This window comes from Chlorocebus sabaeus, chromosome 4 (assembly GCF_047675955.1).
Source record: "Chlorocebus sabaeus isolate Y175 chromosome 4, mChlSab1.0.hap1, whole genome shotgun sequence".
Lineage (NCBI taxonomy): Eukaryota > Metazoa > Chordata > Mammalia > Primates > Cercopithecidae > Chlorocebus > Chlorocebus sabaeus.
In genome coordinates, this window is record NC_132907.1 from 34,127,061 (window position 1) to 34,154,989 (window position 27,929).

A 27,929-nucleotide genomic window follows, 5' to 3' on the forward strand; every position below is an offset into this window, starting at 1 on the left:
TCTTGCCTGCTGCCAATTTACAGTAATCTTCCTTAAACATCACTTTTCTTCCAATGCTCCTCTCCCTGTATAACTTCCTACATACACCAACTCTGTACTCCACCATAGAAATTAGTAAGTTCTTAGATATTTTTCCAATTTTTTGGTTTTAATATCTTTTAAATTCATAAAAGACTCTCAAATGCTTAATTCAGATTAATAAAAACAATATGTTAACAATAAAATATTTTAAAACCACAGAAGAGATCAATGAAAAAGATAACTTTCAGTTGTCCTGGAGCCCTGTAAGGGATTTCTCTATATATACCCAGAGAAAGCAACGTGGTGAAAATGAAATTTCTACTGGTGTTTGCTAATACAGTGTTTCTTTCTATAAGCATGGAAAACATATTAAAGAGAATTGTGTCCCGCGAGAGGTGAATCTATAAAGAAGCTGGGCATCAAATCATAAACCTACCACGGGAAAGTAAAATAAAAAGGGAAACCCAGCAGAGCATTTTCCTTTTGTTGTGTTCAGGGCATTAGTGAATTATTCTTTGTGCAAAGCGCTGCACATCTGGGAAGTGAATAGTTTAAATAAAGTAGTAATATATTTAAGAGCACCTTTTGAAAGTTACAATCCCCAAGGAAGATAAACCATAAGAATCCTTTCATTGCAAAAAAGAATTCAAACACATTTGTTATAACAAAGGAGCAAAATGGATCATGGTATGTGTAATATGCTGACTGTACAAAAAACAGCATTCTTGCTCAGTCTGATCCTGCATAAGTAATTTTTCAATTAAAGTGCCTTTTCCTCAACACTTGAAATAGTTCTCAGATGAGTTGTAAAGCACTCATGTTAACTGCATTAGGCCAATGGTCATTTAGTGTAAACAGGAACAAGACTTCAGCTAAGCTAGAATAGTGTGACAAACATTATTTTGATTCTTCCTTCCTGTGAAGCTTTAGAACAAAGCTCATAAAAGCAGAAAGATACTGAAATCAATTTACCATGATCTGGCCTTAGCTGGCAAAATCAGGCCAAGCCCTCAAATACATAGGCTTTGAAGCACAAGTCCATTAGAAAATATACATTTGTATCTTAATATACATTTGTATCTTAATATACTATCTATTTTGTCTTCCAGGTTCCAAAGGGAAACAAAAGGCCCAAATTGTAATTATTAATGGCTTCAGAAATACATTAATATTATCTATACTAAGAACATGTATAGAGGAATAACAATGTAAGAAAAATTGTGGAGAAAACAGACTATTACATGGATTCATCAAAACTATTATTTTCTATCTTTCAGGAAAGAGGCTTTCAAAGCAGAAACAGTTTTAAGTTAAAGGAATCCATCTTTTCCCCCTTTTTAGAATAAAGGAAAAGTTAAAGTTCTGGACATCTGAAAAGTCATATCTGTTCATACAAATAATTTTACTCCACAGTATATTTATCAAGGGAATGCATATTTGGTTGAGACTTAGCATCTTAATAGCATTGCCATGGTCACTGTGAAGTACATTTAAAAAATGAAAGATACAATCCCTGCCTTCTAAGGACTTTTTATCCTGTTAATTTTAAAATTCTAGAAATAATACCAGATACGGTTTAAAATTAAAATGCATTTTATTTTCTTGGTGAAACATACTTGTAGACATTAATATTAAGCAAAGATACAATCCTGAATAATCTTTTTAGTTACATGGATGAAAATGGTCATCTTTATAATCCAGACAGCATTTACCACTAGAATAACCAAAAGAATAGCTGTTTTCCTCATTAGATTACTGGCTCACTAAATTTTCACTCAGAAAAAGACAGTTTCATTGACTTCTGTCATATTCCTTTTTACTAACTAGAACTACGTCCAACAGAAATGCAAGCCTATGTGCATTAAGGGATAGCATAACTATATTCACAGCAACATTATCTGTAATGTAAACTGTAAGCAACCCAGATGTCCAACACAGTAGAATGCATAAATAAGTTGTCATTTATATAATGGAATACTACATAGCAATGAAAATGAACAGACTGTGTCTACATTCAACATCATAGATAACAAGTGAAAGAAACAAGACAAAAGAATATATAAAGTATGACCTCATTCCGTAAAGTTTCCAGACACACAACACTAAACTACATGGTTGTATATGGTACATATGGATGCACATCCAAGTAGTAAACTGTAAAGAAAAGCAATAAATGATTACTTTAAAAGTAAGATTAGGCTGGGCACAGTGGCTCATGTCTGTAATACTAGCACTTTGGGAGACTGAGGCAGGCGGATCACCTGAGGTCAGGAGTTCAAGACTAGCCTGGTCAACATGGCGAAAACCCATCTCTACTAAAAATACAAAAATTAGCCCAGTGTGGTGGTGCATGCCCGTAATCCCAGCTACTCGGGAGGCTGAGGCAGACGAATCACTTGAGCCCAGGAGGCAGAGATTGCAGTGAACCGAGATTGTACCACTATACTCTAGCTTGGGTGACAGAGCGAGACTCTGTCTCAAAAAAAAAAAAGTAAGATTAGAACTTACTCAGGGAATAAGAATCGAGCTTGGAGACAGGGTTGTGACTGGAAAGAGATCCACAAGACTTCTGACATGCTAGTCAAATTATTCTCTTCTCCTCCTTTTCCACCTACTTATTTTTACCATGGGTGGCAGTTACAAAGTGTATTAATTCTTACAACCATTTGTAAGCTGTACATGTCATATGTTATCACTTTCCTGTATGTTACACTTCATAGTAAAACATGTTTTTAAAAAAAAACCCAAGGCTTACTATACTTAATACACTAATACACTAATACGCGCGTGCACGCGCACACACACACACACACACACATTCTAACTGGTTTCAAAGAGAAAAGAAAAAACCTTGATTTTATATTAGACTTCCCTTGTTCTCCTTCTCTTCTGCTGAGCACATATTAAGTGGTCAAATGTACTTACCAACTAAAGAGATAAGAGTTTCAAAGTGCGTCAAAATGTACCATTCAGTGTCATGAGTGTTATTTGAGAGCTTCAAAGACTTATGTGGCTTTTTTTGGCTGATAGTGGAATTGCATGTATGCCTATTCTCTCTCATTGTCTGTTGACAACACTAACTGATATATGACTATGCAGAAGTAGTGCTTGAAAAAAAATGGGCATCTTCCTGTGCTTACAGCTGTGACACAGAAGCAGCTCAACTTTGATCTTACACCTATGGCCTGCCCCTAAGTTTCCTGCTTCCATCATTACTGTGGATTCTAATCTTTGGAAAAGTCTGCCTCTTTGAAAAAACAAATATACAAACCTGAGCTAACCCAGCCATGTCAACCTATAATATTATTTATCTGACTTAAGCCTTAAACAACCAATTTTTCTCCATATTCCTGAATTAGTTGGGTACTAGGTTATTGTGTTACCAAATTAGCTCCCTTTCAACTGCCCTGAATGAAACCTGCAACAAATTCTAATTACTGGTGATGGGATATCCTTAGAGCCTCTTTCAGCAATTATCCCAATAAAAATCTTGGTTAACAGACTGACAATATCAAACTCTGACATATTACATCAGAAAGAAACTGAGTTGACCAATTTCCCGTCTCTTTACTCCAGAATGGATTTTCTAAAGGAGCACAGAAAATCTATACAGCAATTTTATTCTCCCCTCTGTAATCATCGGTATTCTCTAGCTCCTGTGTAGGTCAAAATCAATTTAACATTTAAAAGTCCCTAAGGCCATGCACAGTGGCTTATGCCGGTAATCCCAGCACTTAGGGAGGCAGAGGTGGGAGGATAGCTCAAGCCCAGGAGTTCGAGACCTGCTTGGGCAATATAGAGATTCCATTCTCTGAAAAAAGGAAAAAAAAAAAAAAAAAAAAAAGATAAAAATACCTGAATCTGGTCTATGTTCTCAGAAAGTTGAATTTTATTTTTCAAAATCGATACGACCTAGTAATGTTCTGGTGCAAACAATATTGAAGGCAATACAGCTCACTCTTTATCATCCAAAGGTTATCCATAGCATAGCTTACTTCAAGCAAACCTTGATCCAAAGCTTGGTAAAATAATTAACAATATTACTTAAGTCACATGTGGTCAACAGTCTGTCTACTTAATCTATCATCCAGAATCCAGGCCTTAAAGGCAAAATAATTATTTGTCTCTCTTTATTCTGGCAAAGATAAACATTGAATGAAAATGGGCATCTCTTTTTAGTCTGGTGCTTTATTTCAGCCTGAATTATACTTTTTCTCATTTTTTAAATAAGGTAAATAGGAATGACTTCTGCGAGGGGGAAGGATAAAAGAGATATAGAACAAAGATCTGGAACAATCTTATAAACTTACATTATTCTACTTAAATGATGTCTAAATTACAGCCTAATACTTGACTCCAAAATACTATGGCTCAAAGGATATTTCTCCACAGTTAATTACATACTGTAAGAACGTGATATGACAGAGCAAATATAGGCCATAACTGGTAACCCTATTCCCCAATATCACTGTTATAAATGGGGCATCTCTGAATTAGAGTTTTCCAAACTATCATGCCCATTCAAATACATATGCCAAGCCTCATTTCATACTGAAATTATGTCGGGATTAGTTACTATTTGGCTGATGCATACCATGTTTACTTTCACATTTAATGAAAGGAAAACTGACATATAGCATATAACATTTTCTGTGGGAGCAGAAACCAATGTGATCTAGGACAAAATGTAAACTTCTTACATTTTAAAAAAGCATTTTAACAAGAGGAATAAAAATACCACTTTACATTTGTGAGTAACTAGGATTCAAACTGAAAGTCCTCTGATTCCATGCCACAGCTCTCCTTAGTTTGCTTAATAATGATTTATCCAAAATCTTCATATGATAAAAGCAATTTTAGTAAGTAACTGTAACATCTCAGGCTTTTGTTTATCGTGAGACAGACATGTTTTCTCATTTTTTTCTACCCTCTGCCCCCAATAATAACTTATAGAATAAAATTTGAGTTAAAAAAGCCATGCATTTTCCAACCAAACATCTTCCCTGACAAATATTATTTGAAATTAGACTATAGCTATGTGCCTTCTTTTTCCACTCCTCAGTGGCAGTTAGTGGCAGAAAACAGATGATCAAAGCAAGAGCAGGATCTAGAATTTGCACATATTAGCATAGATTATTTTAATTGAATACAAGTCCAGAAATTACGTATAAATGGTTTCTAAATCAAATATGGTTTAAAATTAATGAAGTACTTCTATTAGGTTGGTGCAATTACCAAAAACCACAATTACTTTTGCACCAACCTCATAGTAAGAAGTTAATTCATTAGAGTTAAGATCACACCTATTCAGATAATCATAACCATCTAGCAGCTTCAATTGCAATATTTCTTTTATCTCTCCTAAGATACAGAGAGCAAAATCATTATTTTATTGGATTACTTTATTTTTTTAATTTTTAAAGACAATATGTGATTATTTGTTCAATGCTAGAGCTCTGAGTTGTGATAAATGCTATGTAAACAATGGTTGTTATATTTAAAATCATGCTTCCTTCAGTTTTTGGAGAGCCAGTGGTTGCTTAAATAAATAAGTAAGGTGCTGTGTATACACAGAAAATAAAAATTTAAATACCTATCTTTGTGTCAAATTGTGTTTCTTTGAAGAAGGCAGATGGACAATTCTCACTCAACACACATAATACTTAGATATTTTAAAGTTGTTCTTGAACTCAAACAAGGATTCTAAAACGATCGTCCAAGCATGAAAAAAAAAAAATCATCTTGGCACACCAGAGTTTCCTAAAACTACTGCATAAGAAACTAAAAATGGAAGACAAAAATCTTTGATTAAAACTTTTGTTATCAGGAAAAATTATAACAAATAACAATTACTTAACAAAATTTGCAGTGATCTACCTGTGGTCCTTGATATATTCATTGTTACTTTTCAGTGATGGAATTCCCTCTCATTTAGTGGTCCTCTTAGGCTCAGATGTCCAGAGGTCTCTATGAATCAGGTGGAGGAAGATGATGGAGAAGCTGGATAGGAGAGAACATTGTGCCAAGGGCAGGACTGGGTAGTGGAGAACATGCCACAGCTGTGCCCACTTAGAATCCTAAACACAGTTGTCTAGGTCAGTGGTTCCTAAGCTTGTCTACAAATAGGAATCACCCGGGGAGTTAAAGCTCTCCTGGCACCTATGTCCCACCTCGAGAAATAGTGATTTAATTGGTTTGGGATATGCCCTGGGCTTTGGCATTTGAGAGATCTCCAGGCAATTCTAATGTGCAGACAAGTTTGGTCACAACTGGTTTATATTATTTTATATTTTTGAAAAATTAGGTTCATGTCCATTTTAATATGCTTCTTGTATCAGTCTCAGGGTATCTGGGGAAATCTAGAGGACTACTCTAGAGGACTAGAATATTCCCATAACTGTAAATCCATGGAGGTAAACCAAGATTCAAAAGCAAAACTGCAATATAATTGATTTATCAATCATTGTCAAAAGGAGAATAAAAGTAGGAAATATAAAGGCATTAGAATAAGCTAAGATTCATAAAATGTTTCTTTCAGACAAGAATTATTAGTGTATGGATTTTTTTCTAAACTCAAGCCCTAGAAACATTCTTCTGTTTGCCACTCTAAAACCAGATGGAATAATCAGAGAACACTGTCTATAATAATCTGGGTTTAAGTAATGATCTGGATTTGTACGACCTAGTCCAACGTTCCACCTTATCAGATGGACCAGGGGCAACTGCTGGAATGAGGAAGAAGGAATTGGTATTACACATGAATAAACCTGTGGAGAAGCTAAGTTCATTAATGTTCTGTTGGCAGGAATCAAAATGACTTAGAAGCAGCCAAGCTGAATTACAGGTTTGATTTACTTAAGAGATACAAGTTATGTGGACTTCAGCATTTTTTTCTACCAGCCTTTAGGCAGCCTTGATATTGAGACCTCATAATCCTTCCTTTCACAGTAAGATCCAGTTGTATTTCCCTGTGGCTTCTCCATTCTTGTGGGGGTATATGAGCTGTGAGTACAGAAGACATAGAATAGTTTTAAAAGGTCAAAAGTATCAGTTTATCAAAAGCAAACATTGGGAATACTAAATATCTCTGCTCCTTTTTTTGTTTTGTTTTTTGAGACAGTCTTGCTCTGTCACCCAGGCTGGGTGGCGCCATCTCGGCTCACTGCAAGCTCCGCCTCCTGGGTTCACGCCATTCTCCTGCCTCAGCCTCCAGAGTAGCTGGGACTACAGGCACCCGCCACCACACCTGGCTAATTTTTTTTTGTATTTTTAGTAGAGATGGGGTTTCACTGTGTTAGCCAGGATGGTCTTGATCTCCTGACGTCATGATCTGCCCGCCTTGGACTCCCAAAGTGCTGGGATTACAGGCTTGAGCCACGGTGCCCGGCCTCCTTTTTTTTGGGGTAAAAAAAAAAAAAAAAAGTAAGCCTCACTCATAACAGGTGAGTAGATTGAAACTGGAAAAAACATATATTTCAATGTCAGGTTCACAATGGCAATATGTAGCTTCATTCTGATTCATGGAGCTAACGTATCTTAAGTAGACAGAAGTGCTGAGCTGAATGTATTGCTCCTTTGACATGGAAACAATGACTAGATCATAATGGGGATATGTAGATGTTGCTTTCCCAGCCGTTCCCACCTCATGACACAATGTAATCTGCTGTCAGTTCAAAATTCTACCAATAGCTGGGCAAACCAAGGCATTACCTGCTTATGTGGGGTAATGGTGCCTAAGAGAAGAGTATGGTGGGAGTGAACTGTAGCCAGCGCACAAAAATAGTAAAAAGCAGCATGCATGGTTCAGTTTTAAAGGCTTCTTTGGTTTAATGCAATGGAATGTGTTCCAAATGTCAAGAAAGCTAATTCTCAAGATCTTCCCAGTCTCACTGAAAGCTGACTGCAAATCACCAAAGCACCAAAATAGAAGGTAGTTGTCGATTATTTCCAAATACACCAAATCATCCACAAGAACGTGCTCTTCTGACAAGTGACATGGCAACTGGGTTTTCATTTCAAGGGCCAACTGCAACCAGTTGTTTATTCTGAGGCTTTAAACATAACAGGTCCCAAACTGAACTGTTTCAGTTTCAGATGGAGGGTTCATTTCCCTCCGTCTTCTGCTTTTGTTTCCCCCATACTTGCTGCCAAAGTCAGTCTCCCACCTACGCAATGAGCAAACCAGAACTGGGAGTCATCCCGGGCTCCTCTGTGTTTCAGTGCCTCCCTCCACATCCTAGCCATCGTAGATCCTCACTAGCAAATTCATTTACCCCTACTCTCCATTCCTTTGGCCACCACCATAGGTCGCCACCACTACAGGTCGTGTCCTCATCTTTCACCCCTCTGGAGTTTTTTCCTGACCCATTACTCAAACATGAGCATACCATCTCCCTGCTTATTCTCTGACAGCTGTGCACCTGTACTCTTGCTTTTCCTCTGCCTGGAATGTTTATTTCCCCAAGTTCTTGCTAACTAGCTTTTGATACACTTAAGCTTAAGAAATGGCCTAATATTTTCTGTCAAACCTTTTCTGATTTATCAGGCTGAGTTGGGTGTTTCCTCTTCTGTGCTGCTTATAACACCTTGTAATTTCTTTCTTATATGTTGGTCTTCTCGCCTTATTTATGACAGGGAGCTCCATATCCTGCTCAATATACCCAGGCCTCGGAAAGTGCTGAGTCCACTTGTGTTAAATCAGTGATTCCTCATTTGCCTACTGGAATTACCTGGGAAACTTCAAAAAAATACTGAGGCCTGGACCCCACTGCAGACCAATTCAAGTGGAATTGCTCAGGGTGAAGCCCAGATACTTGTAGTTTTAAAAAACTGGCCAGGTGATTCTAATGTATAGACAGGGTTGAAAACCACTGTGCAAAACTATTGATCTCAAATGCGAGCTGAAGCTGTTCTCAAGAAAACAGGAAGTTTGATGGGCTTTTGCTTTTTGTTTTTTAAAGGACATTGTGTTAGTTATCTATGGCTGGGTAACAAATTATCCCAAAATTTAGTGCTTCAAACAGCCAGCCCTTCTCTCAGAGTGTCTCTGGGTCAGGAATCTGGGCACAGCTTAGTGGGTCCTCTGGCTCAGGGTTTCTTGAAGACTGCATTCATGGGGTGTCAGCCCAGGCTGGGTGCGGGGAGGAGGAGAGCTTGCATGTGACCTCACTCAAGTGGCTATTGGCAAACATGGCTCCTCACTAGCTGTTGGCCAGAAGCTTTCTTTGGCTCTCCTGCCTTTCATCAGGGCAGCTCATAGCGTGGCAACTGGCTTCCGTTAAAGTAAGCATGTGAGAGAACGAGGGGGTGAGCAAGGTGGAAGTCAGGGTTTGTCTATAACCTGGAAGTGACATTCATTGCTTTTTGCCAGATTCTGTCTATCAAAAGCTCTAACCCAAACTTGATGGGAGGGGATAATACAAGGGCACAAACACAAGGAAGTTAGTATCTTTGGGAGTCATCTTAGGCACTGCCTACCACAGACATTTAATGATGATACCCTGCCTAAAAACTAATCTACCTTAAAGGAATCCCAACTGGACCGTCTTAAAATTAGGAGCATGCACATCAATGGTTTCCTTGAAGAACAAATGTCATATGCTTTGGTAGAGATGAACTAAAAATAAACTGACAGGTGTACTTTCTAATAATAAATTTATATTTTTGTTTAATTAACTATAGCTGTATTAATTTAAGGCCATTTAGACAAGATAATATCAAGGCAGGCCAGCTTGCATAATTCCAGCCTTTACATGGCTTTATGAATTAGGTCAATGTGCTTTCCAAAGACTGAAAGTGTTCCTTCTTCTTTTCCCTAACATTTTTCTAGTTATACAAGTTCACAGAAAATAGGCCACTCTAAGGACTCAACACAAAATGTGGTTTTAGTAAAGAGCAGATACAGTACATCTAAAGGCAAAATATCAAGCAAAATAGGCAAGTTGATGTACTGATACTAAGCTGACGAGAGTAATAAATTTTAAGTTTGCTGCTCATTTTAGAGGGACAAGATAATGTATTGAACAACACTGAATACTGATGTTACTAACTATAAGCCTTCCTCAAAGTCCTATCAATACTAAAAGATTCATTTATCTGTGAAGTGCTCAGCATTTAATGCTAAGAATGCAAGTTAGAAGTGCTTAACAATATCTAGCAAAGTGATACAAACTGCTAAAAGTGAAAAGAAACCCTTATGAGGGCACAAATGACTTGCAATCTTGAAACCTGATGTTGACAGGACATTTACACAAAATCCTAAACTGAATTTATATTCCAACTAAAAATTGCCATCTCCTAAAATCAATTTGGTTTTGGTGCAGAGAGAAAGCACTGGCCTTCCAGATTCAAAGTACTGCTTTTGATAGCACCTTTTTCCTTGAATCATTTTCTAAATATTTGTTCAAAAATATCTGCAGCTTGTAAAACCTGATGGGATTTTTAAAAGGATATGATCATATTGCACACTTATAATAGATGTAACTGAGAATTGTGCTTTAAGTACTTTTTGCATGCACAGAAATTACTTATGAACAATCTGTTGTAGTTTGCTTTTAAAGAGATTAAACAGCACCGTTGGGGGAAATCTGCCCTTTCTTTCAGCTGAGGTGGCAATTCTCAGTGACGTGATTATAATCACTAAGACCTGGAAGATAAAGCCATGATCGGCTACTATTAGCCAACATAAACAATTCCATGTCAACCACTATTAGTTACAGTAGATGTGAGGATTAAAGCCAGTAACCTAAAGATTGCTGAATCCCTACAGCCCTTTAACAAGCCTCTGAACCATCCAGATAGGGTTATTTGGGGCTTAAGTGTGAATATGTTACCCTTATTTAAAAGATGGCATTTCAGCTGCCAAACTGAAAGACAAATGAAACAGGCAGGTCACTCCAAAACCTGGTTAGCTTTCTTTTCACAGTAGTATGAGTGAGCAATTCTAAAATTACTTTCTGTGTATTCTAGTCATGAGCACATAAATAAATATTTTGAGGATAATGGCAGCCAGGTTTCTTTCTGTTAAAGGAATTATAAATATGGAAAAGGGGGAAACTAGAAAGCAGCATTTGACTAGAGTTGAAGATATCAGTACAAATTCGTGGTTTTTTGTAGCTAGAAATAAATATAAGTATTTTTGTATGTATCCGTCTGCTGAGGGACTACAAGCAATGACATACCAGTAGCAATGAGCAAACCTGGCACTCAGTAGGTATTGGTTCCTGAATACCATTCCATGTGGAAAGGAAGCAGAGCTCCTTGGAGAAATAGCTAATCACACGGCTAGAGTGGGAACAGTACAAGATGAGCCTGGAACATCTTGTATCAAAAAGCAAGAAAGTCCCCAAAGAATGATGAGGACACAAGTAAAGGACATAGACATCCTGGGGCTCCCATTGGTCAAAACTGGGACAGTTAGAACATAAAAATAAGTAACAACAGTATTTGATTTGTTGACTAAGAATCCATGAGTCCATTCTGTTATAAACAAATGAAAAAATGAATGGGGGAGAAAGGAAAACGCTTTCTTTCAGTAGAATGTCAACTAATAAATATTGAGTTAGAAAAATTAGTCACTCAAGTATAGGGAGGAGGAACAGGTTTAAGTGTCCCATGGTAAAGCATTCAGTCTCTATAGTAGCCAGTGACATGAAAGTGCTGTTTCTCAATGGGGATACAGTTCTCTGCTGCAGATGGTATCACCTTGCTCCAGAATCTCAGGAGCCTATGTTATGTGTCTTCCACTGGACTTGCCATAAATTCCACACTGCATCTTTTCCCACCACTGACACACTAGGGTCTGCTGGGTCATATGATCCAAGTGTCAGGGCTGCTTATACCTGAAGTCTGGAACTGTTGCAGAGCCCTTTCCTGCTCTGGGCCCTGTTCAGAGCTGGTGGCCTTCCATGTCACTTGGTGTATGATGAGCTGGCTCATTACTTTTAGATGTGGAATGTGTTGCCTCCAGAACCCAAAGGGGCCTACCAAGTGCTATACTTCCTTATTGGTGTAGAGGCTGTAAGATGCAGCAATTTGTCTTTCACTTCGGAGAGGATATCTCGACACTGCCTTGAGCACTGGACCTCTAAAAACTTTACTAATGTGACTGGTCTCTGAATCTTCAGTGTCTATCTCCCATCCTCTGACATTCATGTATCTTACCAAGGCCTTCACCATACTAGCTATCTCTTCCTCATCCTGTCCTATAAAGTAGGATGTTGTCAATAAACTAGATCAGTGTGGTGTTCTGAGGGATTAGATGGTCCAGAGTTCTTCATATTATGACTAAGGGTCAGAGTTAACATAGGCTGAAGCAAAACTCAGCCTGAATATTTTTGTCTGTTCTACATGAAGGTGAACTATTTCTGATCCTGTTTTCCAACTGGAATGGTATAAAATGCATTTACCAAATCAAAGATTGCATACCATGGATCTGTATTGATCTGCTCTAGCAATGAGTCCAGCACAGCAGCTGAGAGCAGGATTATTCTTTGGTTAAGTTAGCAGTAGTCTATAGTTACTGTCTAGGATGTATTCAGTTTCAAGGACCAGCCTGCAAATTAAAAGATATGACTGGGACCACCACTCCTCCATCCTTCAGGTTTTAAATAGTGGGACTAATTTCTGTCATTCCCCCAGGAAACAGTATTGTATCTGATTTACTATCTTGGCAGGAGTGGGAGGCAGTTTCAGTGTTTTACTTGGCTCTCCTCACTAAGACAGCTTAGTCCACAGACTGAAGCACCCTTAAAATCCAATCCCAAGAGTGCTCCCCTGGTTCTTGTGAATACGTCAGCATGTCCCAGCTGGGTTATGTTGGGATTTAATCTTAGTTACTGGCTTGGCAGCCAGGAAAGGAAGTAGGGGAAGTTGGAGAAGGTGGGAGAAAGGGCTACTGCCTTGTGGCAGCCAGCTTCCGTATCTTCTAGCACAGCAGACATACTAGACCAGAGGGTCCAGAGGGAGCTGCAGGGGCATCCATCCAGACCCCATTCCATGTTCAGGATCCCAGGTTTCTCTACATTAATAGACCTGCCTGGTCTAAATATTCAGTGCTCTGTCTCTGGAGCTCTGTGACTCTTAACAATTAGCTCTTGAACCTGTGGTTCAACTGAATCTGTCCTACAGGTAATAAAGGCCTCTTTATAAGTTACCACAGAGCCTCTCATCATTTAGCTATTAACTGCTTGTGAACAGTCCCATTTCTTATTTTCCATTTGCAGTGTTTAAATATGTTAGCAATAACCAGCCAACTCTGCTGTCTTTGCAAGCATTTTCAAATGCCTGTATCACACTTAGCACCATTATTTCCCTCTATTGGGACAGGGTTCCAAGTCAACACTGGTGCAATTAAGCAATTAAGCCGCAAAGTTATGCCAGGGATTATGAATGTTCCATCTACCAACAAGGGTGACATCTTCTCGGTCAGGTAATGGATGGGACTGTTACCAGAAGCAGATGCCAAGTTGGGACTAAATGTGCAATCTTTTTATTAGGGAAAACATCTGTGAGAGAAGATGGCGAAGGAGCTGGGAAAGAACTGGTGGACTATCACACTAGGATGCAATCTGACCCCAAATGTAAGAGAGAGTGAAGGAAGGTTGGGTGGAAGTGTATCAGGCTGCCATGTAGCCTAAGGAAGGCTTGGCAAAGCAATGGGGATGTCCTTGAGCCTAAATTAGCTATCAGAAGAGTCTTGTGTCTCCTAGAATCTCTATGATGCTCAGTTGCTGAACTGTGAGAAAAGCAAGGTCTTAGCACAAACACAGTGATGGATTTCACAGCATAGCAAGCAGCTGGGGCCCTTGGTGAATTTAGCTCCCTGTAGTTGGGGGTCTGTGAGGTACATTCTCATAGCAGCAGCATCCTAGTAAGAGGCAGAGCTGGGATTCAAACCAGGTAGTTTGGTTTGAGTCTATACTCTCAACTACTGAACCAGAAGACGTGTCTTGGAATTACAGAGGTCTGACATAAATCTATCATGCAGAAGATTTGTAAGGAGCCTGGGCCTGACCAGTAGGATCTCTAGGATCCTCTAAGGAGTTTGTATCTCATTCTACAGACAATAATGTGGGGGATACAGGGTGGGGGCACATCACAGATAATGTATAGGACTATATTCCATATGCATTATATACATGCATGAATAATTTACAGGCCCATGTGTAGCTTTGAGTTCTCTGTGGTATAAAAGGATTAGCAGATTTGAAGACAGATGCAACAAAAAGTGATTCCTGTACTGCATATATGATAAGATGTGCAATGCTACATATATGGTAAAGTGGTCCAAAAAGTGCTGACAAAGCATTCATAACTTCTAGGGTATAAAAGTTTGAAAAAAAGGACCAAGACAAATTCATTTTCTATAACTCTTTACAAAATCATACTGTGGTACAAGGCAATCAAAAATTCACTGAATTTTTACTATTTAAAAATTTTTACTAATTATTTACTTATGTTTTTGAGATGAGAGGTCTCGTCATATTTCCCAGACTGGTCTCGAACTCTTGGGTTCAAGGGATCCTCCTGCCTTGGCCTCCCAAATTGCTCAGACTACAGGTGTGAGTCACCATGTCTGGCCACTATTTACTAACAGTATTAAAATTTCTACCATTTTTACACAGAGGCATTATTTCTACTTAGGCTGTCAAATCTGCATTTACAAGCTAAATGAGGAACTTAACTACTATTTATAATATTAATTACATGACGATCTGTGTAAGCTACCAAAAATCATCTTACAAATCAGTTCTACAGAATACAACCTTTTTATTATCAAAAGGAAGTTACATGGTTATTAATTAGTATCACAATAAACAAGTATTAACACTATTTTATGGATATAGGAATCTAGGCACAAAAACAAAGTTTCCTTGACCCACATAATGAGATAAAATATGAACCCAGAACTAGAGATTACATCAGATTCCTATACACCTATATTCATTAACAGTAGAATCTACAATTGTGGCATAGTCCTACAACAGAATATTAAAACACGGAGATAAAAAAATCAAAAAAACATTGGTCCAACTTTCTGTCTGAAGGCAGGAATTATTATTATCTGCTTATTACAGAGAGTGGAAAATTAGTTGATCAAGGGCAAATCTAAAAATTTAGGAAAACTTCAAAGCCTCCAGAAACTCATCAAACTTGCCAGTATTACTTATCCTACTTCAAGAAGACATATATGAAACAGAATGGAGTTCCTGATTTCAGACTGTTCCACTTCCTTACTTTAAGCCAGGAAGCCTAAAAACATAAACTGAACTCAGCAGATGCAATTAAAAATTTGGGACCAGGATGTCTTTAAGTGAGGGACCAGGATGTGTAAGTGATGGTTTAGGAAACTATATTTATAGCCTGGTACCATTAAATTTTTGTTCACTTTTTCAAGTAGATTCCAAATATACACATTATACTCAGAGCTTTTTAAAGACACAAACTAGCTTTCAGAATTAGACTGTGGCATGCAATTCCAAATGATTTCTTATGTTCCATAGTTCTGAATGAGAACTAATGGTTCTGAATAGTTATGAGATTTAAAAATAAACATAAAAATTTGGATCAGTGGGAGAATTTTACTTGTAACTACTTGTTACATATCAGGGGTCTCTATGTAAACTTCTGAGATTCAAACACTTTACCTACAGGCAATCTGTACCCCACCATATTTCACAAGGGATTGCAATGTCTTCCTATGTGAATATACACAATAATGATAAAGGATATCTGTTCTAGGAAAAGCATATTTAAAAAGAAATGCAAGTATACAGGTTAGCATGAATGTTAAACATGAATTTCAAATTTGGCTTGAGCTTCCTGACAAAATTTTCACTATCAAAAACTGGCTTCCGAAACTATTCTAAGAATCACATACTAATATATCTTATATGGGACTTTATATAAACGATACTGAGGCTGGGTGTGGTGGTGCACACCTGTAATCCAAGCACTTTGGGAGGCTGAGGCAGGAGGATCATTTGAGGTCAGGAGTTTGAGACCAGTCCTGGCAACACAGCAAGACCCCATCTCTAATAAAATTAAAAAATTAATAAATTAAAGGGCACAATATGACACAGAGGACAATACCCTTGACAACATCATATTGCAAATCCAGTTAAAAATTTTTGCATGGTTACTTTAAGCAGTTAGCTTAGGTGAAGGTGGAAGGTCCAAATTAAAATGCTACTTGGTGAAGGCAATTGTGCTAGGGGCTGCTTTTGCAATACAAAGTTTTTACACTGAAGGCTTCTTAAATGTGAATTAGTCTTCCCAATGGGATAGCAATTCTAATTTAATGGCTAGGAAAACCCAGTACAGAAATAAAAAGTTACTTGACATAGCTAAAAATCATTTAGGGACAGGCCTAACATTTGATCCTTTAGATTCAGCCAGAAAGTTCAGGGTCTCTTATAATTTTAGCAGGACTACAACCCAAGGCTTCAGATTTACTGGACATTTTGCTCCTCCAAAAGGATGGCCACTAACTACAGGGAATTAGTTTGCAGCATGTGCATGTATGGTGGCATTCTGGAGATTAAGCATTGTAAATATGAAGTCTTGGAGTTAAAAAAGCACACACCCAATTTTCAGTATTATGTCAACAAATATAAACTACCCAAAACAGCAATATATAATCACCTATATTGACTATGCTCAAAAAACACACTGAATTGGTTTTAAAATGGCAATGGCCGTGGGAAGCAAGGAATTATCAACAACAGAAGCACCTGCTATCTAATCTTTCTCCCATAATCTGCGTTTGGAATCACAGGCTAGAAAGTATCTAGTGAGGGCATCTAGTCTGCATACACACTCTTATCCTATTTTCAAAGATCTCTATTTAGATCTCTAGTCTAGCTTGCTCTTATCTTAAATCGTAGCACCTACAGCTTAGGACTAATTCCTTTTATCAATGAAAATGATGAATCACTACTTTCCTGTAAATACTTTTACAAAGTTGGAAATCATTAAGTAACTAGTCTTCTCTCATTAACAAGATAACTACAATTATTTGAACCTTTCCCCAAACATTAATCTTTAGACCTCTTCCTACTAGGATATCTCATCACTTTCCAAACATACTTCAACAGTTTGGTACTTTATTATGAGCTTCACAAATATCCAGAATTTAAATTATTTCATAATTCCTCCAAACATTCTCAGTTTTATTTGTAAGCAACAACGCTATATCATGAAATCAATTATTTAAAACAATGTTCTAGGTATTGGGGTAACTGACCTCATATAGCTTACATTCTAGTGGGAAAAATAGATAGCGAACCAGTACACAAGATATCAGATTGAGGTAAAGAGGGGTGAAGAAGCCTTTTATAATAGGTGCCACTTCATTTGAAACCTCTAGGAAGGCAGTAGCCCTGCAAGGACATGAAAAGAATCTTTTAAGCAATTTTTGGCTAATGAAGGTTTAACGAGTTATTCTGCTATATATTTACATGCATTCCTTCCAAATTACATAACCTTGCACTGCTCCCTATTCAATCTTATTGCTCTTATTTTGAAGACTAATTCTTTTACAAGCTTTTCATTATCTCCTTTAATTGGTGTATTCCAAAAGTTTAAGATGCATGTCTTCTAATTTAAACAAGCATTTCTTAATAATATTAACTAACATTTAGTTTAGGAGGTGTTTCTGCCAAGTAACACTTAATAATAGTAGGAAAAATAATAACTGAAAGAACTTATGGGATAGGCCTAAATGAGTTTTCCAGAAAATAATTTGGTCACACTTTGCAGGGAAAACAGGCTGAAACAGGCAGAGTATGACCCATTCAGAAGATGAGGCTAATGGGACCATGAACCACTGATGGGTTGGTCTAATAGCAGTGAAAGAGCCCAACAGATAATTGAGAGGTTTATAATGTCATGGATGTGGGATGAAGAAGCCAATCAACTGGCAAGGTTGGAAAAAACCTTCCCCAGCACATTAGCTCTCTGAGACATGCTGCCACCACCTGGGCAATAGGCAATTCTGAAGTTTGGGGGGATTTTAGTTACTATCCTTTAACAATTATAGAATCAAAAAACATACTTTCATTTTATAAAATCAGCTTTTGTCAAGAAAAATGAAAGACAAACAATGCTGATTTCATAAAAGTATGTTTTATGATTCTACAATTGTTTTGTGTTTTGATTGGAAAACAGCAGTGATTTGGCCAGATAACTTAAAAATCCTGCTTTATTTTTAAAGTCTCTGGTTCCCTATCTGTAAAATTAGTATAAAAATACAATCCTGTGGGGTTGTTTAGTTTCAGGATTAGTGATAATAAGTGTGAAGCACCTAGCCCAGCACCTGGTACATACTAAGTACTCAATAAGTAGCTTTTTTTTGAGACAGAGTTTTGCTCTTGTTGCCCAGGCTGCCAGGCTGGAGTGCAGTGGCGTGAACTCAACTCACTGCAACCTCTGCCTCCCAGGTTCAAGCGATTCTACTGCCTCAGCCTCCCGGGTAGCTGGGATTACAGGCACGTGCCACCACACCCAGCTAATTTTGTATTTTTAGCCACCACACCCAGCTAATTTTGTATTTTGTATTCTCCATGTTGGTCAGGCTGGTCTCAAACTCCCAACCTCAGGTGATCTGCCCACCTCGGTCTCCCAAAGTGCTGGAATAAGTAGCTTTTTTTTTTTTTTAATAGAGTTTCGCTCTTGTTACCTAGGTGGGAGTGCAATGGCACGTTCTCTGTTTGCTGCAAACTCCGCCTCCCAGGTTCAAGCAATGCTCCTGCCTCAGCCTGCCAAGTAGCTGGGATTACCGGCATGCGCCACCACGCCTGGCTAATTTTGTATTTTTAGTGGAGACGGGTTTCACCATGTTCATCAGGCTGGTCTCAAACTCCCGACCTCAGGTGATCCACCCGCCTCTGCTTCACAAAGGGCTGGGATTACAGGTATAAGCCATTGCACCTGGCCACAATAAGCAGCTTTAAAAAATAGTATTCTTCTTCAGTATAAACTTTCAAATATCAATAAAATCTGATTATGCTAAAAAAAAAAAAAATCACTGGCTGGGCACAGTGGCTCATGCCTGTAATCCCAGCACTTTGGGAGGCTAGGCAGGTGAATCACGTGACATCAGGAGTTCAAGACCAGCCTGCCCGACTGATAAAGACCTGTCTCTACAAAAAATACAAAAATTAGCCGGGCATGGTGGTGCATGCTTGTAGTCCCAACTATTCTGGAGGCTGAGGCAGGAGAATCACTTGAACCTGGGAGGCAGAGGCTGCAGTGAGCCGAGATCGTACCACTGCACTCTAGCCTGGGAAAAAGAGCAAGACTCTGTCTCAAAATAAATAAATAAATAAAAATAAATAAATATCCCATAAATATGCCTATTAAGAAATGTATTTACATTATGTTTCAATAGAAGTAAAAAAACCTCACAAAATAAAATTTAGGGATGAAACTAATTCCATCAAAGTAAGGTGCAGGTGAGAGAGCTCTCAAAGTCTTTTAGACAAGACTCAATTGTTATTATTAAACTATATTATCATCTTAAAATAATATTATCTGAATCTTATTCTGGTTTCACTACTTACAATTTTGACATGGGTTAGAATGAGATGTAATTTTGTACCAATCAAGGGAAAAATACTTTTTAAGCAAAAAAATGGCATGTGACTGCCACAGGACTTCCATTCTCAATAGAAAAAATAATTTTATAAGGCTCTACTTGTAAAATATAATTGCAATAGAGGACACTAGTGCTGAAGAGGCTGGTGGTATGACATACTACACAGGAATTATCTTATGCAAAGGCAGGCCCTACTTCATTAACAGCATAAGGTTTAGTTAATTTGGCTAAACTTACATGAATAAGATCTCATTTCTTAGAAGTAAATAAAGCAGACCTTATTTCCTTGTTTTTCTAAATTGGTATTCTGACAGACATTTGAGAGAGAATAAAAACCTGATTAAGGATCTTTTCAAAGAAACAAATAAGATCTTGGCCTGGAACAGTGGCTCACACCTGTAGTGCCAGCACTTTGAAAGGCAAAGGCAGGAGGATCACTTCAGGCAAAGAGTTTGGGACCAGCCTGGGTAACAGAGTGAAAACCTGTCTCTAGAAAAAAATTTTAAAAAATTAGTTGGGCATAGTGGCATGCATCTGTAGTCCCAGATACTCTAGAGGTTGAGGTGGGAGGATTGCTTGAGCTCAGGTAGTCGAGGCTGCAATTAGCTGTGATGGACTCACTGTACCCCAGCCTGGGTGACTTGGTGAGACCCTGTATCAAAAAAAAAAAAAAAAAGAAAGAAAGAAAAATCACTGAAACTTGTTCTCTCTAGTCGGGCTTGACTTCGAACTGAATACAATAAGCAGAAAATTAACATTGGTCAGTTTTTAAAAATAATGAGTATGCTAAGCTGGGCATGGTGGCTTGTGGCTGTAGTCCCAGCTACTCAGAAGGTGAGGAGGGAGGATCCCTTGAGCCCAGGAGTTCGAAGAGGCAGTGGGTTATGATTGCACTACTGCATTCCAGCTGGGCCAGAGCAAGACCATGCTTTTTAAAAAAAAAAAAAAAAAAGGGCCAGGCGCAGTGGCTCACGCCTGTAATCCCAGCACTTTGGGAGGCCGAGGCGGGCGGATCACGAGGTCAAGAAATTGAGACCATCCTGGCCAACATGGTGAAATCCCATCTATACTAAAAATACAAAAACTAGCTGGGCGTGGTGACATCCGCCTGTAGTCCCAACTACTCGGGAGGCTGAGGCAGAAGAATCGCTTGAACCAGGGAGGTGGAGGTTGCAGTGAGCCGAGATCTCGCCACTGCAGGACAGAGGCTCCGTCTCAAAATTAAAAAAACAAAAAAAGACCTTAAGAAAACTTGCAATAATGTTTCTATCAAATACCTTACTATGTTATTTATTTAGGTAAGAAAAATGACCAAATCTAGTCCAATTTACAGATTTTAAAGCTGAAAGGGCATTGGAGATTGCCTAGTATGCTTTCCACATATATAAGTGGAAACACACTCAGAGTGATTTATCAGAGTATACATATCATTACTGTACCAAGACTGTGAATCTCAGTTCACAAGCTCAGACTCCTCATTATGGAAAGCAGTTCACAGTATTTGAACCAATCCTGACACCACCTTTAGTTAAGGCAATGCAGATTGCAATAAGGAGCTCCACTGTGGCAACCCCTATGCTGTTCTTGGTCTTGCAGACTGTCCTGTAACTTGAAGCTAGATAAGCAAACTTAGATTGTAAAGGCATGGTCTAGATCAGCAGTCTCCAACCTTTCGGGCATCAAGGACTGGTTTCGTGGAAAACAATTTTTCCATGGACAGGGAGGGGGCATGCTTTCAGGATGAAGCTCTTCCACCTCAGATCATCAGGCATTAGATTCTCATAAGAAACACACAACCTATATCCCTCACACATGCAGTTCACATTAGGGTTCGCACCATGAAAATCTAATGATGCTGCTGATCTGACAGGAGGCGCAATTTAGACGGAAATGCTCACTCACCCATCGCTCACCTGCTGCAGTGAGGCCCTGTTCCTAACAGGCTGCAAACCAGGTACCAGTCCATCGTTGGGGACCCCTGGTCTAGATTACAGCTGAAGAGCTACAAAGGCTTTCTCCTTATTTGCCCTTTCTTCCTGCCCGAGACTTCCATGCTTTTAACCAGGGATGCAGCACTCCAAGTATCCAGAGGCAGTAACTGGGAAAACCATCTATCATGATTAAAATAAAACATGCATTGGCCTCTGGAACGAAGGATGTTAAAATAATACATTCTAACCACATCTTGGATTCACGACTTGGAGAAGTTTTAGAAAAATCGGTTATCTCAAGTAAGTATTCAGTGCACACAATCCAGTGACTGAGTCTGCTTTTGCTGGCTACTACAGGTACAGGCTAGGCCTAAGCAGCATAGGCTTTGAAACTATAATCCAGGTTTTCAAATAAAAAGGGGTAAGAAAACAACTGCTGGTAATACAACATCTCAAACATTAACATATGCCCAACGGACAGTATCGTAGATCGTTAGATTATCTGCCAAAAGTCTGTTCCTGGTAAATAACAGTTGTTGTTGTTTTACCTAAACTAGTTAAACATGTCGCAGCTTGCTCCTGAAAGAGAACATTATATAGTCTTTGGAGAATCAAACAGTGAAGAGGTCTTGCAACATTTGTCAGAGGTAGTCAAACAGTGCAAGCAATCACAAAATTTGGTCACCAACCAAACCAGAGCTAATCTTTCAGTTCCCGTAGAAGACAATATTAACTCACCCTTTTTGCATGTTGACTTTTGCATCCTTTTATTTGTGTATTGAAAGAACAAGCACCTCTATGGGAACTCTATGCCCTGACAGTTTAATTACTTATCAAGTTTACTCTGGGCAGGTATTGATCATTCTTTCGTGAAACGAATTAGGTACTTAAATTAAAAACAAACAACAAAACCCCCCTTTTCACATAGCATGGCAGCATGTCCCTTGGTAATAAGGTTGAGTGGATCCACCAAGGCCCCGCAGCTTGCCTCCTTTACGTAAGGATGTAACTATTGCCCAACCAGAAGACAGAGGCGTGGAGTGGGATGTGAACCAGGATGAACTCGTCGGAATCGTCAAGGGTCGTTGTGTGACCCTTACCTTGACTTCGGGCGGTTTGTGGGAACCCAAATGCTTTCTTGCCGCTGCTTTTTGGTCTGAGTTTCTCTCAGCCAAACACCTCACCCACCCGGGACCCTCCAACTGTCCGGCTACAGCAGGGGATGGGGGTTGTCTTCCGATCGACCTCGTGAGGCAAAGGCAAAAGTTCCTAGCTGCTTCGGAACCTCTCCTGGAGTCCTGAAGCCGCTCCACGCCTCCTCGCCCACCACTTGGTCCCCGCAGGACGTGGCAGTCTCGGGTTCAAGCCTGGAAAGGAGCCCGGGTGCCGTCACCCGCCCCGCGCGGCCTCACCTGCCGCTCCCTGGAAATCTCAGCGCCACCCTGTCCCCGCCCCCCACCCTCCCGCGTCCTCCAACTCGAGGTCCCAAGACCCACACAGCAATGGCGCAGCCGGAACTAGACTTCCTAACGCCCGGCTGGCGGTTCGGGTCGTCTGTGGGCGGGACGCAAAGGCTGCGACTTCCGCCTTCCTGCTTCCGGTCTGGCGGTGAGTGGGGAGTGGGATCCGAGCCCCTGGGGCGAGGTAGAGGAAGCTGGCGGCTACCGCTTCCGTGGTTTTCTCCTGGTGTCCAGCAGAAACGGCGGCGGCGCAAGGTGTGGCTGGGCCAATCCAGGATTCCCCAGGACCCTCGGCTCTGCGCGACAACGGGCCCGCGCTTGCCAAGGCCGAGGGGCAGGAGTGAACGTGGACCCCGTGGGTCTGCGGCCCCGATAGGGTAAGGAGGGAAGAGTGAGCAGCGGAGAAACGTAAGAAATGAGGGAAAGACAAAGGAGCAAGGGAGAAACGTAAGAAATAAGGGAAAGACAAAGGAGGAAATGCGGACGGCGGTCAAGTGTTACCAGTTGCAGCCGCAGGGGCCACGCGGGTCTGGTTGGGAGATCGAGCCGGGTCGATCCGTTTTGGGCGGAAGAGTAGGATTTATTCCTGAAAGTGTGGAGGCGCGGGTGTTTGGGTCTGAAGTTGAGGTGCAGGGAGATGTGTGGCCTGTGGACCATGACTCTTACTGCAAAAGTTCTTTTGCTTATCTCTGAAACTTACATTGTTTATTCGCTACTGGGCTGGAGAAGGTGAAGGCAGATCGATCTGGGTAGTACCTAATTCTGACTGTATGGGTGAGGTCTTATGAAGTCCGGGAGCTAAGATATTTAACGTATTAGGCACTTTCATTTGTGTTCAGTTGAAAATCGTGGGAAAGATATAATTAAAACCAGTCATAGTTTTCCTGGGGTAATGGGACTGTGGGTGAATTACTATAATTTGTTTGGTTATGTCTTCTAATTTTTTAAGTAAAGGACACAAATTGTATGATAGACCCAAAAAAACCTTTAAAGAGTAAAATGAGGTGTTTGATTTTGTAGTGGTGTACTTAATCCAGTAAATGAATGAATGGCAACATTTTTAGTATAGAAAGTTGAAAATCTAGGAACGGATATGCTGTGTAAGTCAGTGAGCCAGCTTGTCTTCTATATGTCAATGAACTAAAAACATTTGATTATTGAAATAAGTAACTTAGTAAAATACTTGATTTCCAGTAATTAGGATTTTCTTACAGGGCACTTGCAATTGTGGTAAATTCAAATGAGGAAGAAACATATTAAGTTACTATAATGGATAGGCAATTTTAGATGTCATATAGGTTGCGTATATACAATATAGAAATTTTCCATTTAAAATTTTATTACAATTATCCTGAAAGTTGTGACTTAAATTTTGTTTTATTTTTTGTATTCTTTCCAGCTAGCCAATTGTACAGAATTTAAATCATCTCTCAGATGTGTACAGTAGAACTCAAGAAGACAGACTACCAAGGGTCATCTGAAGTCGTGATTGGGTCACTAATAATACCAGGACAAAGTTAGAGATCACTACTCAAGCATAAGGTAGATAATTTTTTAAAAAATTCCAGTTGAAATTGTAAGTGGATGTATATATCTCATTCCCTACCCAGGTATTCTAATTCTCCACTTTGAATAGGGGTTGACACAAACATGAAAGGTAGAAAAACCTCTGGGGCAAAATAGAAAACATCACTCAACTCACATAATCCTCATTTGCCAGATGCCTTTTCCTTACACTCAAAAAGGAACAAAACACATGGCATCTTGTTAAGGCTACTTTTCTCATTTATTAAATTAGGCTTATTCCAACAGAGGTCCTCAAAGCTGAAAGGGCATAAAATAGCACAGTACTTTTTGCTGCTTTGGCATATTAATGTGATGTCATGACTCCCTTACCCTCCCTTTCCCATTCCTGGAAATAGCCATCTCTCCTTCTCTGCGAGTATTGCAGATGCTCTGCGGCTTGTCCTTTTCAAACACCAAATTTGCTGATTTGTATTTTTGTTAATTAGTAATACTAAGGATATGTCAAAAAATGACAAACTGTGTTCAGCTCTTAATGACCATAGAAAACTCAAGATTCTTATGAAAGCCTCCTGCTAAATAAAGTTTGTCTTCCATATAGGAGGCATGTGAGAATGCATAGTCCTTATGACAGAGTCACATGGCTTTTTAAAATCTTCTATAACTTTACATCTTTGAAGTGTCACTATTCTGGCTGTCCTAGATGAATTACTTTTTCCTAACTGGAAATACTAGTCCTTATTACAGTAGTACTAATTAGTACTTTTTAAAAAAGCAAACTGAGTGATAATGGAATCATAAGTTAACTGGTTGTGTGAGGAAACTTTTTCAAAATTTGACTAACCACAGTCTTTCTCCTGTTTTTTTCCTCTGTGTTCTCCACCCACCTTCTCCAGCCCCAGTTTTCATAAGACTGCAGTGAAGATGTTTGATATAAAGGCTTGGGCTGAGTATGTTGTGGAATGGGCTGCAAAAGACCCATATGGCTTCCTTACAACTGTTATTTTGGCCCTTACTCCACTGTTCCTAGCAAGTGCTGTACTGTCTTGGAAACTGGCCAAGATGATTGAGGCCAGGGAGAAGGAGCAAAAGAAGAAACAAAAACGCCAAGAAAACATTGCAAAAGCTAAACGACTAAAAAAGGATTGAAGGACTGAACAGGCTCTGCAACCAGAGGAAAATCATTTGGAAAATTATGCAGCTTTGGAAGAACCCACTAAAGTTTCTTCTTTGGATTTCTTGACAGTATTATTTAGTAAATGAAATCTGACCAAATGGAAGAATCATGTTAGTTCTGACCTCAATACTATAGTAACTTTTAGGCTTGGGTGTAGAAGTTTATAGGTTTCTATTGACAGTTACTATAAATTATCATTTACTGTGGTACAAATTCTTTATAACTGACTTAGTCATTTGCCGCTTAGCAGTTTGTCTACTGAAATGAAAACATCCTGTGGGGAAAAGTGACTTTAGATTATGAACTCAATTCAAATGAACTCTATTTAAAATGGGGTCCTGTTTTGGACAAAGGAAATTAAGAATGTAAAAGTCAGAACTGTCTTGTTTGAGGTAAAAGTGTGCTTTGGCTTAAAAGAGATACAGTATATTAATTACGTCTTTTATTATTGCTTATTTCTTAGAATCATTTCTGGCTTTCTCAAAACAAAATAATATTAATCAATGAGTACTTCTATTTGCTGCATTTTTCTTATAGCCTTTGAGACAGCTGGTAATTATCAAGTCATTTTGCATTTTTTAAAACAATTTTATAAAGCATTCTCTTATCTTGACTATGTAGAATACCACCTACTGGCTAGAACAATTTCTGTACTCACAAACACTGCCATTTTCTTAGAGATGGCTTGTTGAGAGGAGTAATACTATGGTCTAAAGCTTGCAGTAAAAATGCCAAACACTGTAGTACTTTGGAACCGGTTTATTCTTGTGCTAAGCAGAACTGTAAAATAGTTAAAATGTCTTATCAAGTAATTCGCTGATTATATAGACACCACTTTTGTATTTTATTTCATTCTTTGTTTTAACTCGTGGTAGTGATATTTAATACTTTCTGATCAAACAGTTTCAAAGTAAAACTTTAAATTTCACATTTCTTTTAAAGAACTTGTAAAGCATAACGGTGATGTCATACTTCTTAAGTGGTAAAGAAAGGTATAAAATTTGGAAACATTTTGTTGGGCATAGTAGTAATTGGGTGAAAAGGATAAATTATATCAAAATGAGAATGTGCTGTAATTGGAAGTAAGGAGCTAAAGGATGTTTCTTTCAGTTAAGTAGTATAACTGGAACGTTTTACTATTAAACGTGGCTTTTATAAATGCATGGTCCAATAATTTTGTTCACTGTTAGTATTTAATTCACTGTCAGCTTATTAATGTTTTCTGTACCCTGATAATGAATTTTAAATTACAAAAAATTATCCAGCAGCTACAGTTTAAAAATGAAACTAGATATTAAAATAAATTTGATAATTTTTTGTAAGGTCCTGGATTTTATTTTATTTTTCGGTGGAACTACATTTTTAAGTTACATTATGTTATGCAGGTTAGAATTTTCAATTACAGCTAAGCATACTTGTAAAACTTCAGGACTATATCTGAGAACCTAAGGACCACTGAGAATGTTTATGGATGAGTTTGAATAACACTTAATGCTATTCTTTTAGATTATCAGTCTCTACTTGGTGCCAGTGTGAGCAACACATTATAACTCAAGGCACTGAAATAATTCAGTGTTAAGATATATCTAAAATACATGTGGTTTTCTGCAATCAAGCTGTTCATGGAAAGAATTTATGTACATCTTTTACTTAGGGTCACATTTTAGAGTAAAAGTATTGAAGCAAAGGATATAGTCATAATTCTCAGTTATCTACTAAAGTTACGGTTTTATCCGTTCCGTTGTAACAACTTAAAGGTATCTAACTAAAGTTCTGTTTTTCTATAATTTGTTAGCCTTAACACATGCCAATTTTGTATTTGTTTGACGTATGCTTTTTTTTGCACTTTTTCCCATCATTTAGAGAGCCTTTTTATATATGTGAGATTGAGATTTTACTCTGTGTGTGTGTGTGTGTGTGTGTGTGTGTGTGAGAGACTGATTGGGGGAGTAAAGAGAATCTTGTGAGGTTTGGGATGCTTCAGAAAAAACCTCTCACTGCAACAGAGTACTGTTGTTAAAGAATCCCATTTGCTATTATCTAGAATACTTTTAAGAAATTGTTTATCTATTACGTTTCTGAAGTTCTGAGAACTAAGTACAATCAATTACCATTCTAAAGCTGGTCTTGGGGGGAAAAAGAAAGCTGTCCCCTGGCTGCCTGTAACAAACATTTTATCAAAAATAAGCAAATAAATAAAAGTTTGTGTGTCAGAACTT

General features: G+C 38.6%; 1 protein-coding gene and 1 long non-coding RNA gene across 3 annotated transcripts; one reads left to right on the forward strand and one right to left on the reverse strand.

The window, feature by feature from the left end:
- Positions 1-14,770: 14,770 nt before the first annotated feature.
- LOC119628308 (uncharacterized) lies at positions 14,771-23,107 on the reverse strand. Its single transcript, XR_005244577.2, has 2 exons — positions 23,046-23,107; positions 14,771-22,916 (listed from the first exon to the last, which is right to left on the reverse strand). It is a non-coding gene; the product is annotated as an uncharacterized lncRNA (long non-coding RNA).
- SMIM15 (small integral membrane protein 15) lies at positions 23,050-27,036 on the forward strand. 2 transcript variants are annotated; one of them, XM_038010415.2, is made up of 3 exons: positions 23,050-23,157; positions 24,409-24,551; positions 25,430-27,036. In XM_038010415.2, the coding sequence occupies exon 3, from the start codon at positions 25,458-25,460 to the stop codon at positions 25,680-25,682; it is 225 nt and encodes a 74-aa protein (XP_037866343.1). In that variant the 5' UTR covers positions 23,050-23,157; positions 24,409-24,551; positions 25,430-25,457; the 3' UTR covers positions 25,683-27,036. The 2 variants fall into 2 exon arrangements, with proteins under 2 accessions (XP_037866343.1, XP_007971640.1); XM_007973449.3 differs by lacking the exon at positions 23,050-23,157 and adding an exon at positions 23,160-23,386.
- The last annotated feature ends 893 nt before the right edge of the window (positions 27,037-27,929 follow it).

What these genes read in the sequence shown, in the direction of transcription:
- SMIM15 (XM_038010415.2), top strand. Translation starts at nt 25,458, where the DNA reads ATGTTTGATATAAAGGCTTGGGCTGAGTATGTTGTGGAATGGGCTGCA.